The sequence below is a fragment of the Clarias gariepinus genome, chromosome 8 (genome assembly GCF_024256425.1).
Source record: "Clarias gariepinus isolate MV-2021 ecotype Netherlands chromosome 8, CGAR_prim_01v2, whole genome shotgun sequence".
NCBI classification, from domain to species: domain Eukaryota; kingdom Metazoa; phylum Chordata; class Actinopteri; order Siluriformes; family Clariidae; genus Clarias; species Clarias gariepinus.
The window spans coordinates 2,900,783-2,920,855 of NC_071107.1; the positions used below are offsets into that span (position 1 = coordinate 2,900,783).

Sequence of the window (20,073 nt, forward strand, 5' to 3'; positions counted from 1 at the left end):
AGTTCTGCGCAAAGGTCTCAGGAACCCTAATCTTTTGAGGAAGTTGAAACTGGAAGAAGAGATGCAGGACTGAAAGCACAGCGCTTAAAGAATCAGCACCTCTGCTGTTTTCTTTTTTCTTTTATTTTACAAGCATGGCATTTGTTCAGAGCTTGGTTTAAGAGCGGGATCTCCTCTTGTAAAGTCCTCTTTCTGCCCCTGTGTATAACATTAAATAAAGATTTGACTTCCATATCTGTTTGAGGATTGGATGTGATTTAGGATTACTTCAAGCACAAACCTATGAAATTAAGCACAAACCCTGATGATTATGGTGTAAATCAAAGTTGCCAGATTGGATTAAACAACAAACAGGGCTACAGCGTTGGCTGCGCTTGTATCGGGAATCTCGTTCTGGCTGCACCATCTGGATAACATTAGAGCTGTGAAGCGGATGTAGACCATCGATTTGATTTTTTGGGCATTGCCATTTTCAATTCCATTTGATTCGATAGCGTTAATTTTTGCCTTTTGAAAGCCACTATATTTATAAGTACTAAAGTGCTTTATTTAGAACTATTAAAAGTTTTTAATAAACAAATAAATGCCAAGTCTCGCAACACAATTAACGCTGCTAGTTTAAAATCTTCTCTCGCGATACTGTAGCATATACCGTATGATCAACAAGCACGCAGTTATTACCCCACCGCTTTAATCCTGATTTGTGCATCAGAACCTGACCTGAACTATATTTAATTAAATATTAATCAATGCAAATGACAGTCAGGATCATTTTCAAGTCATCAACTATTAGGGTATAATTAAAATTTTATTGAACTAACCTCCTAATGATAACAATATTTATTAAAAATAAATTTAAATAAAATAAAAAACTAAAAACACACTGTTCCAAATTATTATGCACAACAGAGTTAGAACATTTTAAAGGTTGTAAAAAAAATGAAAATAGGCTTTCATTGAATTTGCAGCATTATGAGGTCATATTTACTGAAATCAAAGCTATTTAAATTAAGAACATCCTAACAGGGCATGTTACATCTTAACATAGGACCCCTTCTTTGATATCACCTCCCCAATTCTCGCATCCATTGAACTTGTGAGTTTTTAGGACAGTTTCTGCTTAAATCTCTTTGCAGGATGTCAGAATAGCCCCCCCCCAGAGCTGCTGTTTTGATGTGAACTGCCTCCTATCCTAGATCTTCTGCTTGAGGATGCTCCAAAGGTTCTAAATGGGGTTGAGGTCAGGGGAGGATGGTGGCCACACCATGGGTTTTTTATCTTTTATGCCCATAGCAGGCAATGACACAGAGGTATTCTTTGCAGCATGAGATGGTGCATTGTCATGCATGAAGATGATTTTGCTACGGAAGGCACGGTTCTTCTTTTTGTACCATGGAAGAAAGTCAAAAACTCTATATACTTTGCCGAGGTCATTTTAACACCTTCAGGGACCCTAAAGGGGCCTACCAGCTCTCTCCCTATGATTCCAGCCCAAAACATGACCCAAAACCACCAAATTGTTGAAGTTGCAGCCTTGTTGAACATGATGGCCATCCACTACTCCATCCATCTAAGTTGCTACTCAATCCAGGGTTGCACGACACTTATCAGTAAACAAAACTAGTCTTCATGTATGCCTGGGCCCACTGCAACCGTTTCTGCTTGTGAGCATTGGTTAAGCGTGGCGGAATAGTGGGTTTATACACAACTGCAAGCCCCTGAAGGATCCTACACCTTGAGGTTCACAGGACTCCAGAGGCACCAGCAGCTTCAAATTCCTGTTTGCTGCTTTGTAATGGCATTTTAGCAGCTGCTCTCTTAATCCGATGAATTTATCTGGCAGAAACCTTCCTCATTCTGCCTCTATCTGCATGAACCTGTCTGTGCTCTGAATCAGCCACAAATGTCTTCACAGTACGATGATCACGCTTAAGTTTTCATGAAATATCTTTCCTGCTTTCTCAACCTCATGAACAAAACTCAAGCCCAAATTAAACATTTTAAAGAGTTTTAGTATAGTAGCCAAAAATAGTAGTAATAATAATAATAATAATAATAAATAAAATGGAGACATACTGGAGAAATTCTGGGGTTTTTTTGGTCAAGTCTAAAATAATACTTTATTGCTCTCAAATATTTTGCCCAATCTTTTCTGTTTAAAGTTTAAACAAAGCAGGAGACCCAGCTCTCAGGTTTGATGAACTGAGGTTGTAATCGTGAGAGAAATACTGAGGTATTGTCTGTTTTGTTGTTGTACTGTAAATTCAGTGTGTATCCACTCTACAAACCCCATCATCGTCTACGGAGTGATTTTTGCAGCGCCATTTTTGAAGGGGTGAATTAGTTTTAATCTACATGATTTTTTTCACTAAAGTAGTAGAGTTTTTTTGAGCCCTTTGACTCTTGTTTTCCAGTCAGACTAAAATAGAGCCAGTTCTAGGAGTCAGGAGAGCAAAGTGGTTTGGCACCACAAAGTGGTTCCGGGTACCAAAAGGATCCTTATAACACGGAAAAAAAATGGCGCATTTTTATCCAAGGTTGAGATCATTTCACTGCGCTCGGGGAGACCTGGTTGAACTTTGTATAAGTTTTGCGGGTGCACAAATGAGAAATTTAGGCCGATACGGCCGCCTAGTCGCGGGTTGGAAAAACAGAAAACGCCAAGTCGGATTCCTCAGTATTTAGTAACAGCACACCATTCACAGAGTGAAGCTCCACCGGTACGACCTGCATTAACCGCCAACATTTTTGCGCTTCCAAAATTACAATAATAATAGTAAGGGGGCACCCTAAAAAAAATCAGCCTGCAGTTGGGAAGTGTATGAATCGCAAAACCTTGTTTGGATGGTGGAATTTAAACAGATTCTTCTTAATAAGTCTTGACCTGTGCATTTAATTTCTGTCTAATGATGAACACCACTAATCTTTCTTTCGGCTGCTCATGTCAAGGGGTCCCACGGAGGAACCATACGATCCGCACAAAACTTGGCACCATTTATCCCCTTTTTAATGAAGCCCTCTCATTTTTCTAACCAGCCTTTTGACCAGCACTGCATGCAGTGACTGGGTAGTATAAGGTGAGGCAAACCCACCAACGACAGGACTCAAACCCAGATCCTTAAATCCTCAGAATTTTTTAAGGGATTAGAGATTTGGGATTCAAGCTAGTTAACTTAAGTGTAGGTCGTGTTGGCATTGAACAAAAGAGTATGGATGGTTTAAACACAATTCAGAACAACGAAGATGCGATGACAAAAGTGGTAGAGTGTTGTTTAAAACAACGTAACGTTATCAACCTCGGAGATGTGTGTTCTTGCTGAAAAGTGCTTCTTGTGACTAGTTGTGAATGTGGGTTTTGTCAGACAGCTGCTCTCTCCTCATTACAGCGGACAGTACAGACCACCTCTCACCTACAATTAGTGTAATTAACCACTGGGGGTAGAAATTTATATATTTAATAATATATAAATATAGTTATATATATATATATATATATATATATATATATATATATATATAACTTCCAAGGGCTGTTATGCTCTATATGAGGGGTTCCCAAACTTTTCAGCTCACGACCCCCAAAATTACCGTGCCAGTGACTCGTGACCCCCACTATCCTCGGAAGCATTTAAAATATACAAACGTTGCGCGCAACGGCGCACATGTGCCAATAGGCCTATCCAAACATAAGCATGACAACACAAAAGAATACAACAGTCTAACAACCATATAACCTTTTTAAATAGTTTTTATAGTTTTACTTCAACGTTTTACGTTTAATTTCAAGAAAATACCTCACCTAATGAGATGGGTGGGCACAAAGCTCGGAGCTTTGTCCATTCTTGGGTTAATTTTGGAGACCGCGACTCGGAGATCATCCTCCACGTTCAGTCGCAACCTGTATTATTTTTTATGTACGTGAGCGCCGAAAAAAGTCTTTTCACACAAGTAGGTGGTGCAAAACGGCATCAGTGCATCCATAGCCATAAGCAATGTTTCATTTCAACAAAAATATTATCCTAAGCATAAAGCAAAGGAAATTACCTACACGTTACGTGCACATGTCGGAATGTTTAACATGGTGCTGTAAATTGATCTGCTGCAACTGACGCTATTGTGTCGTTAATCTGCCGTAATTACCTCAGGGGTCGCGATCAAACGGAAAGAAATTCGCAGGGCTGATGGCTTTTTAATTTGCATGTTTTTTAAATGTAACTATTAACTAATAGTTTTTATCTTTTGTTAGTTATGGATAAAATATTTATAATAGTTTTTAAAAAAATAATTTAATTTCTTGGAAATCATCTCGATCACCCCTATTTGGGAACCACTGCTCTATATCACCACTCGTGGAATAAAAAATTATATTAAAAAAATTCTCAATATCGTAATGGAATATAACTTGTTTTGCACAGTACTTCTTTGTAGCTCATGTATCTCTTAACTTGTCAACTTCGAGAAGTCGCACTTACAGTTCAATATTGTAGGTTGTATTTTTAGCGCCTTTGTTTTGGAATATGGCCTGAGAGACAAAAGCGGTATTTAATTTCTTAATTACTTGTTTAATCTTGACAGGCTTCATTAATTTGTCATTCGTAATCAAACTGTTGCTGCTAGAGGTGTTTAAATCAAACCTAATCAGAGGAAGAAAGTTTGTGCTGTTTATTAATGATTAGTCGATTATTAATTGTTAATGTCTTAAAGTATTGGTTAAGGAAAAGGAGAGAGATTTGGTGCAAAAATGTGTCTAATTTTATCAGATTAACACATTACTAAGACGTCAACTTAAACCGGAAAAGTTTTTGCTAAATGAAATCTCAGGAGATTATAAATAGAAAAGGCTTCTTTTAATTTAAAAAAAGAAAGAAAGGTCTGGAGTCTGTTCTTGCTTCGCAGCCCTGGAGAAGCTCATCATTTGATCTGGTTGTGTTTATCTACTTTGCTGATCAGTGAAACTATTACAGAAAGCTGGTGAGAGAGGTAGCAAGACACAAACTGTAATTTCAACAGATACACGTAGATACTAAATCCAGCGACACACGCGGCAATGCTCACAACTCTCCAGTAATAACATTCTTTAAAAGCCACTGCTGTCTTTATTTCCAGCGAACTTTATGTTCTGTCAATCATGACATGCTTCAACTCCAAACTTTTCCTTGTAACAAATTTGAAGTCGTATTCTCCGGTCTGCTCCTGGCAGATCTGTAGCATCACGTTAGTCCAAACACTTAAAGTCATGATGCATTAATCCAGAACAGAACTGTAAGAAAGTCAGCTTTGTGTATCAAGGGCATGGACGTTGCAGAAATGCCAAGAACAACGTGGCCCGGCGTTCTTTTATTTATTTTTTTCTTCCCCTCTCTCAGGTGAACACCTGCGGTTTTAAGGTTGTAAATTAAACTCGGTGGCAGCGATGGCTCTCCGGACATGACTCCACATCATGGACATAACTCCTCGCTTTTTGTAAGGCAGCCAAACGCCCCGGCTCTTCCTGCTTGATATATCGCCTCCCTTGAAACGTGCTGGCGCTCAGAGTCTTTTTTTTTTTTTTTTTTAGCTGCTGGCACTTTTAATCTTCTTGGTCATAAACGGGCCGTGGCTCGGGGAAAAAAAGGCTCTCGGAGTTTGCTAACAGGTTAGTTAAACTCATTAACGTGTTGGGACGATGGAGACTTTCGACGCTCGCCCGTGAGATCTGGCGGAGATTTTGTTTTGCAAGGGAAATCCCCAAGATGGGGGAACAAAAAAGCTTTAAAATCCTGTGATCTATAATTAGAATGTTTAATGTGCAACAATGTAATTACGAAATGATACTTTTACCCAAAGTTGCTCATTCCTCTAACTTTTTCGATTGACAAGCAAGAAGAGAACTGCTAAAAAATATTGAACACTCATTTTTCTTCTATAACACTAATCATCATATCTCCACTCAGAATTAAGACAAGAGAAGAAGAAGTGCACTAAACTGTTTTTGACAAAAAAAAAAATAATAATCTTTAGATGCAACTCTGGCCTTAATCATGGTTTCTCAGCGGTTCCCTGTGCTTCATCTCTTGCCCTGTGTTTTGTGTACTTTTGATATAACACTAGACATGGATTGCAGCGTTTGGGACGAAGCCGAGCTCCGCCGTGGTCCTCTGAATGCAGCCCCTAAAACTCTCTGACGGTTTCTTGCACACTAGGGGACCAACTTGAAGAACACACACCTTTTCTAAATGAATGTTTCTTGATGTTCTATTCTTCCATTCTATTCGTCTGAACACTAACAGCACATCTGAACAAAAAATTCTTGTAAAAAGATAAAATTACAAGGACATGATTTCATTCTTTTTCTCACATTCACACAATTTTACATTATCTCCTGCTACACTATTGCACTCATCCCAATGTTTCACTAGTGCTTGGACAGCATCAAGGTAGAATGTTTTCTCAGTACTTATGGCCGGAGTCGTGATCGAACTGCCTGCGTCACTTTGCGTCTTAAACGCCGGCCTCCCATGAACTCCTTTGTGGAAATGGCTTGGAGCGAGGTCAGGACTGTATGGGGAGATGTGGCAATAACTCCCAATCGAGTTCCTGTAATGTGTAAGTGGTGTTGGTCAATGTTTGTGTGTACAGTTCTCACAGACAGACACATCTCTTGCGAAAGTTACCTGTCGACTATTTTTTGACAGTGTTTTGTTATCATTTGCTTAAGTCTGATTCAAGCTTTCCTTACCATCAGACGTTCCACTCGCTGAACGTTCACGGTCGCCACTACACCACCTTGAATGCCGACTCTTGTATGCTGCTACAACGCACTACATTGATGCCCCTCCCCCCCCTTTTTCCCCAGGTAAGAACAACAAATATATCCATAATCTGGTTGAAGTTGTACCACGTGGGTACAGGACGAGTGAATACAGTCTAGCTTAAACAAGAGGATGTAGATATTTTTTATCCAGATTGTGCATGTTCAAATATACTCACATGTACATTTTAATCATAAACATCCATGTCCACTATAAAGATTTAATAACAGGTGTAGGGAAAAAAAACATCATTTTCAACCTAATAAACGACTCCTACAGGCTTGCGCTTCTCCCAAGCTGTAATGCTCTGGTCGGTATTACGTCATTCCTAACTTCGGCTCGGTAGACAGACTGAGTGGGGAAACTTTGTGTTCGGGTTGTGTTTGCACTCTGATGAGTGATGCGTATTATATCTCTGAAACGGCAAACTGTGTAGTCAGTGTTTTAGATTTAACAAACATATCCATCTACATGGTTTAACCTAAAGGTAATATTTACATGTATACCGTATAACCAGTTTAACTAGAATTTGGGAATAAAACCCTGAGTTGCATTTTCTTGCTGTGGTTTTTAAAACATAAGTTAAATAGCCATTAGTTACAAAATACATATATATTCGCTGTAAATAGTGGTGTTGCTAGCGTAGCAGTACTAGATGCAACTATGTTTTTACGTAATAAAGGTCTGTCCTCTTTTTGTGCATTTTTATGTGTTCAGGAAATGATGACCTGTTTAATTTAAATTCATAGCAATTGTTTTTTTTTTTACCTTACTGTACCAAAAAAAAGGACAGAGCCATGACTTCACAACCTATCAATAGCCATCTGCTAAATGCTGTAAATGTTATAAAACGCTGGCGACAAGAACAAAGCGAAGCTCTTTATGAGTGCTGTAACTTTTTTTACATTCTTGCACAGGATGATGGATGAGTCGGTTGGAAATATTTTCCAAACATATTGCTGTGGTTTACATCACCTCCTTTATGTCGTGTCCTCACTAGGAGCGGTAAACTAAAGAGCGATCCTGCACGCTGATTGAGTTGCCTATGATGTACGACCGAGTGAAATCATATACAGTACGCTCTGATGGTTCGGGGACTCAATCTCTATCTCTCATGAGCTCGAACCACCAACAGACAACTGCTACAAACAAACACCCGTGGACTGTTAAGAATCTGAGATTTGGGTGTTCTAATGCCTTGAAGAATATGCACCAAATATACGGTACTGAAATGAAAGACGAACAATCACCTTGTCATCTGTGCATTTATTTCTAACATACACATTATTAGTGTGTTGATTTACGACGATATGTGTAATGCAAGTGGTTTAAAGTGTGTGTGTGTGTGTGTGTGTGTGTGTGTGTGGATGGTGTTCATATCATTCGAGCAGATTCTCAACCCAGAACAATAGGTCACTGCTGCAGACTCCTACAAAACGAGGCGATTTGCTCGCGTAATGCAGAAACGGTTCTTGCCAGATCTTCCCAGGTGAACACACTCTCCTTTAACGTTCCCCACAAGTAGACATCGGGTGGTGTATGATCGAGGAAATGGGACGGGTACAGAAAAGAAATGTGTTCTGCTACCGTTTTAGTTCTTTTTCCCCACATTCACGGCCGCTTCCATATGAGCAGAAATAAGACTCAACTATGAAAACTTTTTTCTTCGTTGAGAGACTCATTTACAACAACATCCGCACAACACAACTTCCTTTTCACTACTGGGAAGATGCGTGTCTGGAGCTATGCCCCTTTAAAAACATAACCTTTTAGTACTGTATATTTTTACCGCATTTTGAAAAACCTGAAACGTAATTAAAACTATTAGAGAAGCGAGTCACCTGGAAAACTTGCAATTCTGTATTCTAATGCTGGTATCACAATTTTATAAATATCCAGATATCTTTTATTTTTATTACAATTCTAAACAAACTTAGCAAATACTTAGCTTCTACCTGCTAACAATTGCTCCCCCTTCATACTCCCACGCTGGCCCACTCCCACATATTTTCTTTTTTCTCTGTTCTTGGGTACATGTGCGTATTTACACACTCCGATACAGTAGGTAGTTGTAGCATGCACCTACTTGGTTTGTGAGCCACCATTAAACGAGGAACGAGGGTGTTATCTTTTGCTCTATGCCCAAGATAAGTGATATTTTTAAATAAAAAAAAACTGTTAACTGTTACCGTTCTTGCGTGCCTTCCTACTGTATCAGCCATGGCTGTGTGGGTCAGGATAAAATTTGGCACGTGTACGGGTACACAGACATTTTGGATTATGACATCGCATCTAAACAGCAATCTTCTTTTGTGTTCATTTACTATTGGCTTCCATGTGGGATTCGATTCATGCCGGGCTACACCGTATTATTTTCAAGACCACCTCTTCAAGGGCAGCTCTTTAAACGTCAAGGAACTGACGCAACGTGGTCAAATATTTTGTTTCTTTCCTCACTTGTACGTGTACTTTTGATTTTGGTGTTCACACTGAATCCCAGTACATGTTTACACTCGGGGCCAGCGAGACTAGAAGTGGACAACGGTAACGACAGGTGTGTGGTGTGTGTGTGTGTGTGACTGGGTCCTAAAGTGTCGAGGGGACATGTTTAAGACTTTGGGTGTTGTTTGTCTGGTCGAACTACTGGTCCGGAAATAAACAAAAACAAACAAAAAAAAAAAGCTTGATTTTGGTATACGTGTCTCCAACCTCTCCCTCCTGGTACGATTCCTCAGTGTTGGTTTTTCTCTCACGGACACGCAAGCCGCAACCTGATTCGACATGTTTGTGTTGTTTTGTTGGCGACCACAACAACACTGACGACGGTGCTTTTTTCAAACCAGCTGCTTGCTGTAGTATTACATGTGGAGGAAGAGGTTTATGGGGGTTTTTTTCACTACAGGTGACAAACAAACCTGGGGGCCATTTCAAAGTGTTAAAAGGGGAGGAAGAAAAAAAGGGGGGAAAAAATCTCTAGACCACACCACATTGCTGTAAGTCCATTAACTTGTCCAGGTTGGACAGGACGCACATACTGTCACAGAGTAACAATCCCAAAGTAATGGCAACCACACTCTCTCTCACATTCTCGTAACACAGTTCTCCTCCTCCAAGATGGCTACGGACATTCTCGCTAATAAATCATGTCCCTTGTCTTTCTTGGCCAGATGGGGTCATTGGTTAGAGTTAGCAGGCTGTTAAAGGCCAGACCGCAGGGCCTGGACGTGCCCATGTGGTACAACATCAGAAAAAAAACAAGAGCACCTCCAGATCTCTCCTCTAACTCTTTGTATCCCTCAGTCTTTGTGTTCTTTATGAAACCGTGCCAACACCGTCCCTGCGAGATGGTCATTAATCCATCCAGAGCCGTCGACTGCCAAAGGGCTGCGACTTGCCGACATGTGGAAAATCGTTTCCCCCTGTTCAGGTACTTCTGTGATATGTGTGTGTGTGGCTTGTTTTTGTTCGCCGTCGAACGCCAGACCGTTGCGTTACATCCTGAGATGATGTGACTCGGCGGCTGTGCTGCACCTCCCGTGCGCTTTGATGGTGCGAGGTGGGTGGACAACTCCCGCGAAATCTGTGTTTTCAAAGACTCGAGTTATTTCAGGCGTTTTTTTTCCTCTTCTTCTTCCTCTGTCAAGTGGTTTCTATAATGCGTCGTCTATATGACCTCGTCGTTTCCTGCCTTTCTAGCCGCAAAACGTTTAACGTAAAAAAAAAAAAAAAAAAAAACTGCTCCCGGCCTAAAATAATCTCAAGGCCCCGACTTACACAAACATAGAGAACTGCTCCACTGTAAGCAAAAAGAAACCAGAACAGATGTGAGGCGTCTGGGGGGTGAAAGGGGGTCTCGATGTCACGCTGGATGGCGGGAGTGGGTCTGTTCAGACAGTCCGGTGACGGGATCGACTGCATCCTTGAGGAAAACACCCTTATCCAGGACGACTTACATTTTTTATCTCATTGTATATCGAAGAAGTTGAAGGTTAAGGGACTTGCTGAAGGGCACAACAGGGGTAACTTGGTGGTCATGGGATTAAAACCTGGGACCTTCCAACCTGTACTCCAATGCCTTAACCACTAAACTATCCCTGACCCCATGTGCCGTTATTGGGGAAAACACTCACACTTTCATTTTAGCGTTTACTACAGTGATATCACAGATGTGTAATTGCTCCACCGCTCCTTGGTCATATACGTACAAGCTTTATTTAGTGGTCTTGATTAAGGACTTCAGTCCCCTCCCCTCCAACAACAAATCCCTTGAATCATTCATCAGTCTCTGGAGCAGGACGAACGCTGCTCGTGTAGCTTTGTCGTTTGTGTGCATTTGTTGTATGTATTAATGTGTCCTGATCAGGCGTTTTCCTCCTCCTCCTCCGCCTCTCGTCTCGCCTCTCTCTCTTTAATTACGAGTCAGCGTGGAGCCTTTAAGACTATACCTGTGATGAAAGCCAGGCGGTCCAGCGCGCCAGATTAATCTAAACGTTCTGGTTGGCTGTGCGCGGCTCTAGCTCTCCTGTGTTTTTGCGGGCGCCCGTTCGCCAGGGCGTCAGCCGCCCCTTCTCGCATTTGCCCTTTAATTCTTTTCTAAGTGAAAGCCCTGTGTATCATTATTCGCTTCAGCTGAACCAGAGAGAGAGAAAGAGCGAGAGAGAGACACATTAAGAGACAGACAGAGAATTAAGAGTGAGAGAGTAGAGAGAGAGAGATCAGCTTGGTAAAGGGATAAAAGGAGAAGGAGGAGAGCAAGAAGAAGAGAGGAGGAGGAGGAGGGGGTTTCTTGGCAGATATTCCCAACAAATCGGATGCCAAGAGCGAAATGGAAACCTCCCCTCATTTTCCTCTCCTCTTAATCCAATGTTTTCGAGCCCTACCCCAGCCAAGGTCATTATAATCATAGAGGAGTGGAAGAGCGCCAGTGACCCACCATTACAGTAAGGTACAGAGCTACACACACACACACACACTGCTCGTTCCGCTCTGCCGTCAGTTTGGTAATAATACAGCATCCCTGTAACGCTCTGCCGGTTCCTCCATTTGCAAAATGCAGATGCCCTCGGAGCTCGAGAGGGCGCAGGAGAAGGGTAGAGCTCTTCCCCATAGGGAGACATTTTAGCTGATGGCAAAGGTCAGGGTGTAAGAATGATACGGGCTGCGGTTTTCTACAAAATGGAGGCCTTCAAGAGAGACAAAGAACAGTAGAGAGAGAGAGAGAGAGAGAGAGAAAGAGAGAGAGGGAGAAGGAAAAGGGAAAAGAAAAAAAAAGTAGTAGTAGTAACCTTATTCAACCTCTGTGGCTTGGTGCAGAGCTTTTAGAAATATCTTAATAACACGCTAAACATTTAAGACTCTTCGATCAGTTCTGAAGCTTGGCGAACTTTGACCTCGCGGCCCGATCAAAGGGAATGAATTATCCGACATTAATACGCGGCGAGGTTATGAAAGCCGACCGGTTTCGGTCCCTGCGGGATTCGATGCGGCCCTTGAGCTAGAGGTTTTATATTTAACCGTGAAAAGAGAAGGGCGCGTGACCTCACCTTGGCCTCTGTGCCTTCTTGCACACTTTCCGCATGACACAGGAGTTCGAGCGAGAGAGTGTGTGTGTGTGTGTGTGTGTGTGTGTGTGTGTGTGTGTGTGTGCGCGCACTCGTTTACAGAGGTAGAGACGCAAAGGAGAGAGCGAGAGAGGAAGCGAGAGAGAGAAAGAAAAGGGAGGGGAAGCTTCTTGAAACTGAATTTGGAAGTAGAGGAGATCGGATAGGAATTGACAGAGAAACATTTTGACATTTGAAAGAGAGAAAGAAAGTTCAAAGTGATGCACACTTTACCATTTAATGACAATCTTTGAGTTGTAAAGCTTTGGGGAACAATTGTAGAGCGAGCAAAGGGATGAGCAAAACATTGTTATTCGAATACAGTGGAACCTCGGCATATGAATCCACTACTTTATGGATTCCTGCCTAAAGAAATTTCCCCGTTGTGGGACAAATAAAGGTATATCTTATCTTATCCTTTAAAATTTTGCAAAAAAATTGGCATATGAAGCATTTTCGGCATACGACGAACGACGTGAACGCCCGCTAACATCCGAGAAAAGCCAAGAGATGCAAGTTTACGAATTTTATAAATGTTTTTCAGTTAGTGAAAGTTTTTTCGAAGGAGTCAACTCATAATACCAACGCTGGCTTATTTTCTTTTTGCCGTCCTGAAAGGGATTATCCTCATTTACATTATTTCTTGTGAAAAAAATTCATATCGCAATATGAATTTTCTCATTAAGAACTCATATGCTGAGGTTCCGCTGTGCAGTACTTGACATTGCTTAGTGACAGTATTTAAGGTTTGCGTCCAGTTCCTCAAACCTCTGACAAAGAAGAATGATTATTTTTAACGCCGATTATTGGGGGAGCAATGCAACAATATTATTGTATCGTAATACGATATTTAGGGTTTTCAACAAACAGTTTTTTTAACCAATGTAAAGGTTAATTCTTATATTTAATGTCTACAATATTAATTCATTAACAAAGAAAAGATCTATTAAATAATTTTTGGAGTAACATTTTGGCATCTTTTCTCAGAATATATCAACCAAGTGTGTGTGGTGATAATTAACGATATATTACACCACTTATGTTATATCGTATTGCTCAGCCCTAATATCATTTAGATATCTTTTTTTTTAAAGACATGCTGTAAATAACCCCCTGAATGAGTACATTTCGATATACAGTATCACGATACCTCCATGATATCTCCCTGCTTCCGCTTGTCAAATATCTCTCGTAGCATTACACCTCCGCTCGACTTTACTGTGCAATCGCTTGCAGCCTGTACTTCTCCTTCCTTCCTAGAGAAAAGCTCTGAATAGATAAAACTCCAGAGTTTTATACATCAGTCATTTGTGCTTGAGAGGAAGCACGTTTGTAAAAAAAAAAAAAAAAAAAAGGCAGATTTCCTGGCTGAATTGAAGAAGTACTATTAGTAGAAGTTCCTCTCCTTTTGCCTCTTTGCTCAGAGGAGTTCTTGGATGACCCCTGCTGATCCCTCGGAATACATTCTGGGAAAGGAGCAAGCGCTAACAAACTACTGTTAACGCTGAAATCTTCCTGACTGGATGTCAAGCGTGCGAGGTGGTTGTACCGGAGTCTGAGATGTTCTCCGGGCAGGATGGTTCATCATGTAACTTCATCATGAGTAACTCTAAGTAATCTCTAAGGAGTTAATCGTATCGCTGGACGCTGTGATGGGATGGTGGGCGGGTCGAGATGATCTCCCTCAAGCTCAGAAAAGAACGTAGCACTGCTTTGACTCATCGCTGACGTCGTACCGCCGGGTTAGGGGAGGTCACATTAACTGACAAATACAAAATAAGATGTTCGAAACACACACACACACACACACACACACACACTACATCCTGACACACACTTCCATACAATGGAACTTCAACATACAGTGGCTAAACATGAACTATGACGAACGCAGCTTGTTCAACTTGACTGGTAATGATTTACTGTAACACGGTAAGTTTTTGTTTGGAACATTTACTGTCTACCTTTGACCTTTGTGATGAAACCAGGAATTTTAAAGCTTTTAAAGGTAAAAATTTACCTTTAAAATGCATTATGAATTTTAAGTCCCAATTATGTACTTATTATTATTTTTTAAATGTGCTAAGATAAAGTACGTTACATTATTTTTTATTCTGAATGTGTTTAGCTTGGATGTACAGTAGTAACCTTGTAAAGTAATCTTTAAGCCAAATTAAAAATTCTCCCCCCATTTAGAATGAACTTTTTACAATTTTCTTCTCTTTTCTTACACCATGAATGCTAATCGGGCGGAAAAAAAATTTCCCCGAACGTTTTCATGAGACGGGGGAACTCAGATCCAATGAATCCTGTCTCAGTTGTTTAAAAAAAATTATAAGAATTTTAAAAAACAAACAAGGCATGTCCTAAACCTTACAATAACACGGCTTGGCCACCGCAGCGCATCATCTCCTCATTTTATAGGGTGCCATTACTTATTACGTTCAAAAATACAAACGGTGTCAGTGTGGGGGGTGGGAGAGGGAGCGTAAAAGATTTTTTGAGCAAATTCACGAATAATCTTTTTTGTCCAGAAAACATTACTATAAAATTTTCTCGCTTTATAAATTGTTTAAAATTCAGGTGTTGGTTGGTTCCTGTGCTGTTTTTCATTTGGAGAATAAAAGCGAGGCTAATATGTTTCTCATTAATAGCTGGTGTACCACCGAAAAAAGACAAATAAAAAATAAAAACAGTATTTTATTGAGTATAAAAAAAATCAGAATGCCGCTTTCTCTCTGTACAACAATTTCCTTACAGTTACTTTAATCGCAGCATTTCTTCCAGTTTCTCACTTAAGTGGTAAATCTTTAACTAAGCCACACACTCACACACACACTCTCTCGCCATTCTCCCGCTAGCTCGTGTCAGGTCAGTTGGAGGAGGACGTTAATGCATCCTGACAGCTTGTCAATCACGGCAGTGGTGCTCTGGTTCACTGTGATGTCACTTCACTACTTTTTTTTTTTGTTGCTGAGATACACTTCGAAGCGCAAACGCGTCACCACTGTCCCGATCAAAAACGATACGATAAGACGCGATCGTGAGAAATAAGGGGCTTTCTGTCACGTCACTTGTTCTTCACTTTGGTATGCCGGTTTATATTTAAGATTCATGAGAAATGAGATCCATAGATCCTTTATAAAAATGCAACACTGAACTGTTAATGTTAATGTAAAAAGATTTTCTCTTTTAACCGGGAAGAGTTTTTTTTTGCTCTTACAGTTTTCCAACGATTATATATTGTATATTTATTTATTAAAAGTGCATTTGTTTTTTCTCTCTCTCCAAGATTAGATCTTTAACACTTACGTGTGTCGACATTGAAAATATATATTTAGAAGCTCCACCCTCAGGATATACACACTCAGACACAAACATCGCTCAGAAAAGTCTTAACTTAAAGGTGCGTTAGGAAATATTCGCAAATAAGAAACTTCAATTGAATTAGTCGAACTGAGTCGGATTAGATTTAAGATGTTTTTAATCACTGATCTCGTCTTCTTTTCACACGCACGTACACAAAGCTCCGCCCCCAAACTTAATTGGAGTTGATTAGACTGCATGTAAATCCGATTTTACTTCACAAATCTAAACTTTAGAGACTGACTGTCGACACTGTTATTTAAAAATGATCCGGTCTGATCTCTGGATGTGGTGCACATCAGATTCAATAAGTATATTTTTTTACCTGTTCAGACTACAGGAAGGCAATATGATTCTAATCTGAATATGGCAAAGAAAAAAATCTGATATAGGTAACAGTCTGAACAAGGCATACCAGATAAAATTATAATGCACTGAAAACTAATCATTTCTGAGGATGTGAAGAAGAATGTGGGGGGCATGTCTACAAAACGATTGACAAGAAGCCAATGCAAATACAAACAAACTGGAAAGCAGATTTACACCAAAAAAAAAAAAAAATAGACACCATCACATTCTTTAGATTAAGAAAACAAATAGAATGCTGCACTCTTAAGGAACAACACATCGTTTGTTTTCATCAGTTTATAGTTAATGTCAAACGTCCACGTTCATTTTGTTACATATCTTAAAACAGCTATAAACACTCGCTTCCTCGCTCTTACCTGCCAGAGTTTTTGACGTTAATGAGATGGGAGACAAAAAAGCAAAGCTAAGCACAAACAGCTCTGTTCTGAAGACGGAGCTGAAAACGGAGACTCCTTACTTTAACGTTAAACATTTCCTTACGGGAACCAAAAATAACTCGACAGCATAACATTATTTTCACCCACAATACAAGTGAATGATGCTCAATGTAGAAACGGTAACTTATTTAGGCCTTTGAGTGGCTCGGCATTAACGAGCTCGAGAGAGCTGATTGGATGTGCTTTCTCGAGGAGATGAAAGAAAGGGAGGTAGGGAAGCAGGGATGAGGGGCACTCTGGTGCGTGAGTAACGTTCTTCGTGATGGTGCGTGAGCAAGCAGTTTGAAAAGATCCGTTTGGCTGGTGTCAGGAATCACATGACAGCCTTTGCCCTCCCTTCTTGGTAGAGAATTAATGATGGGTATGAATCAGCTACGACTAAATTAGGAAGGAAAAAACTGTTTAAAACGAAAGAAAAAAGGAAAGAAAAAAGAAACGGTAACTTATTTCATTAATATAAATGACCATGTGATTTTTGCCTTAGAGAGAACGATTCGACAAGGATTCTTTATAAGTTTTCATCACGAGACCCTGAAGATGTCACCAAGTTGTTTTCAAGAGCCCACACACGCACCTGAACACAGTGTTATCAGTTTATTACTATGTGCATAGATCACTCGCACCGCTCACTCAACCTGCTGATTACACCATAACTTTTGAAGCACTCACAGGGAGCATGGAGCCTGTCCGAGGAGACTTAGGGCACGAGGCAGGGTGGACACTGGACACACATGGGATAGAAGAAGAGCAATGCATGCATCACAGACACACACACTAAAGGCAATTTTGGAATGCCAATTATTCTAATCTGCATGTCTTTGGACTGTGGGAGGAAACTGGAGTATCCGGGGGAAACCCACCAAGCACGAGGAGAACGTGCACACACACAGAACACCCGAGGCGGGAATCGAACCCGGACCCAGGAGGAGGTGCAAGGCGACAGTGCAAACCAAAACAGATCGGTGTCTTTCTTCGGTGTCTAATAAAGCCTCAGCCGGCTGCACGCGCTGCTCTCTAGCGGCCATCGCATGTGTGCGCCACTCCCCCCCCCTTCAAATCCTCCTCTTTAGCTGACAAATGCAACATCCTGGTTGACCACGGGGTCATGAAATGTGTACAGGATAACATACAGGGACACATGGGACACGAGAAGAAAGAGAGCATGCATGCACACAATCCGTGCAAAAAGAAAAAGAAACGTGCAGAATTTTTTGTTATTATTATTATTATTTTTATTTATTTAATGCAACAATGCAATGCATTATACAGGCATGCAAAATTAAAAGAAAATGCAATGCAATGCAAACAACAACAACAGGGGGACATGCAAGAGCAAAAGTTGCACAAAAAAAAACAAGACAAAAGTTGTGTGTGTGTGTGTGTGTGTGTGTGTGTTGGAGAGGTGAAATGATAGTGGGGACGTTAGATAGCGCTGTAGCTCAAGCAGCAAGATGAAGAGGAGGAGGAGGATGAAGAGGAAGAAGAGGAGGAGGGACGGAGAGCTGGAAGCCCTGAGTCTGAGTGCGAGTGTGTGCCTGTGTGTTACAGTGCGTGTGTGTGTGTGTCTGATCTGACTGACCCTTAGTTTTTTTTTTTTTTTATAATCGCAGCTCCATTTCATTTCTCGTGCACCTTCTATGCGCGAGATCTCTCTGCGCGCGCTGGACGCGAGTGAGTGAGACAGAGAGAGAGAGAGAGAGAGAGCGCTCTCGCGCAGGTTACGTTTAAATAAAAACGTAACCGCCGTGGCGCGCGCGGAGCGGCGCGTGCGTTAACGGAAAAGCGCGACACACACACACGCACGCATACACACTCTCTCTCGCGCGCACACACACACACACACACACACACACGACAGCGTTAACGTAACGGCAGCAACCTTTAGGCGGAACGGGACCTTTCTGTGGCTGTTTAAAGGCAAAGCAGGCGTTAGAGCCGAACAACATGGCTGCCCTAGCACAGAGAACTTAAAACCCTAAAGGGGAGTGAGATAAAGCTGAGCTTTGCCGCTGTGTCCTGTTTATTTATTTTATCCGCTTTCACCTCTTTAGTCCCCCGTTCGACAGGAAAAAAGGAAAGAAAATGACAAGAAGAAGAAGCGGACTCACGCGAAGGAAGGCGCTTCGGCTGCTCCTGTTTCCTCCTGGGCATTTTTAAAAACAAAAATAAAAACAAACCCTTCTTCTTCTTCTTCTGCTTGTTCTTCTTCTTTTTCTCTTACATTCTTCTTCTTCTTCTCCGTCTCGCTCTCTCTCTCTCAGGCGCGACAAGCGGAAAGCTCCTTCGCCATGGAAATGTGGCGCGGGCGCGAGCTCGATGGCGGGGGGACTCGCCGCGTGCACCTGGCCGTCTTCGCTCCGCTCCGTGTGTGTGTGTGTGTGAATGTGTGTGTGTTGGGAGCGGTACAGCAGGAGGAGGTGCTGTTGTTGTAGTCGCCGTGTCTTGCCTGCTACAGCCGCTCTTCTCTCCTCTCTCTCCCTCTCTCTCGGTGAGTGTGTGTGTGTCTCGAGCCCCTAACTAACACTAATGCAGGGATCAAAGGGCAGCAACAGCAGAGCGCGAGGGAGAGAGAGCGAGCGAAAGAGAGAGAGAGAGAGAGAGAAGCAGGAGCGGGCGCGCGCACGCACGCACACGGAGGGGGGAAAGCGCGCGCACGCGAGGTCAACGTGGACGCGCGCAAGGGGGGCGGGGGGTCGGCAGACAAGGTGGCCATGAACCTGACAGAGGGCACACTTTAATCACTGGCCCTGAAACAGAGAGAGGGGGTGGAAGTCGTTTACTCGTTCCTTTTGCTTTCTTTTTTTGTGGGGTTTCTTCAAAGAAAAAAGTTGTGAATAATAAAGGAACTGAAATGAAAAAGCAAGATAGATAGATACTTCATTGATGCTTTGCATTTCCATGTATCAATCAACATACTGCATTTAAAAATAAAATAAAAATAAGTTTTAGATAGATAGATACTTTATTGATTCTAAAGGAAATTTCCATGTATCGATCAACATAATGTATTTAAAAGTAAAATAAAAATATTTATAGATAGATAGATTAATACTTTAGATCAATTTTTGACCATTTAGATTCATTTAAATTCAGTATAAACAAATAATATATTATTATAATATATAACTATATTTTATATATTATAATTTATACATAATAAATGTATTTTATTTCAGATTTTCATAAACAATAAATAATTTTTATTTATCATATATTAAAATATTTAATAAAACTATACGAATGAAAAATTTAAATATAAAATAAATAATGATAATGAATGACAGCTCATTAATATGTTTATTAAAATATTAACAAGTAGTTGCATTTATTATAATGCATTTATCATTATAATTATTTAATAATCATTTAATATGTAATACGTCTATATACATTGGGTGTTAAAAGTAACTTTAAATCAAGATTTGTTAATTATTTTAAGTTATTTAATTAGCAAAGATTTAATTAAAGAGTGCATACATATGAATGCGGTTAAACAAAAATATACATAAA

At 40.7% G+C, this 20,073-nt stretch overlaps 1 protein-coding gene across 2 annotated transcripts in view; it reads right to left on the minus strand.

The window, feature by feature from the left end:
- Nucleotides 1-19,171, minus strand: part of znf827 (zinc finger protein 827) — a 106,786-nt gene extending 87,615 nt beyond the window's left edge. For both annotated transcript variants that reach the window (XM_053501833.1, XM_053501834.1), the window contains exon 1: nucleotides 18,672-19,171. In XM_053501833.1, the coding sequence (XP_053357808.1) occupies nucleotides 18,672-18,714 (43 nt within the window). In that variant the 5' untranslated portion in view covers nucleotides 18,715-19,171. The remainder of the gene's footprint in view (nucleotides 1-18,671) is intronic.
- Nucleotides 19,172-20,073: the final 902 nt, after the last annotated feature.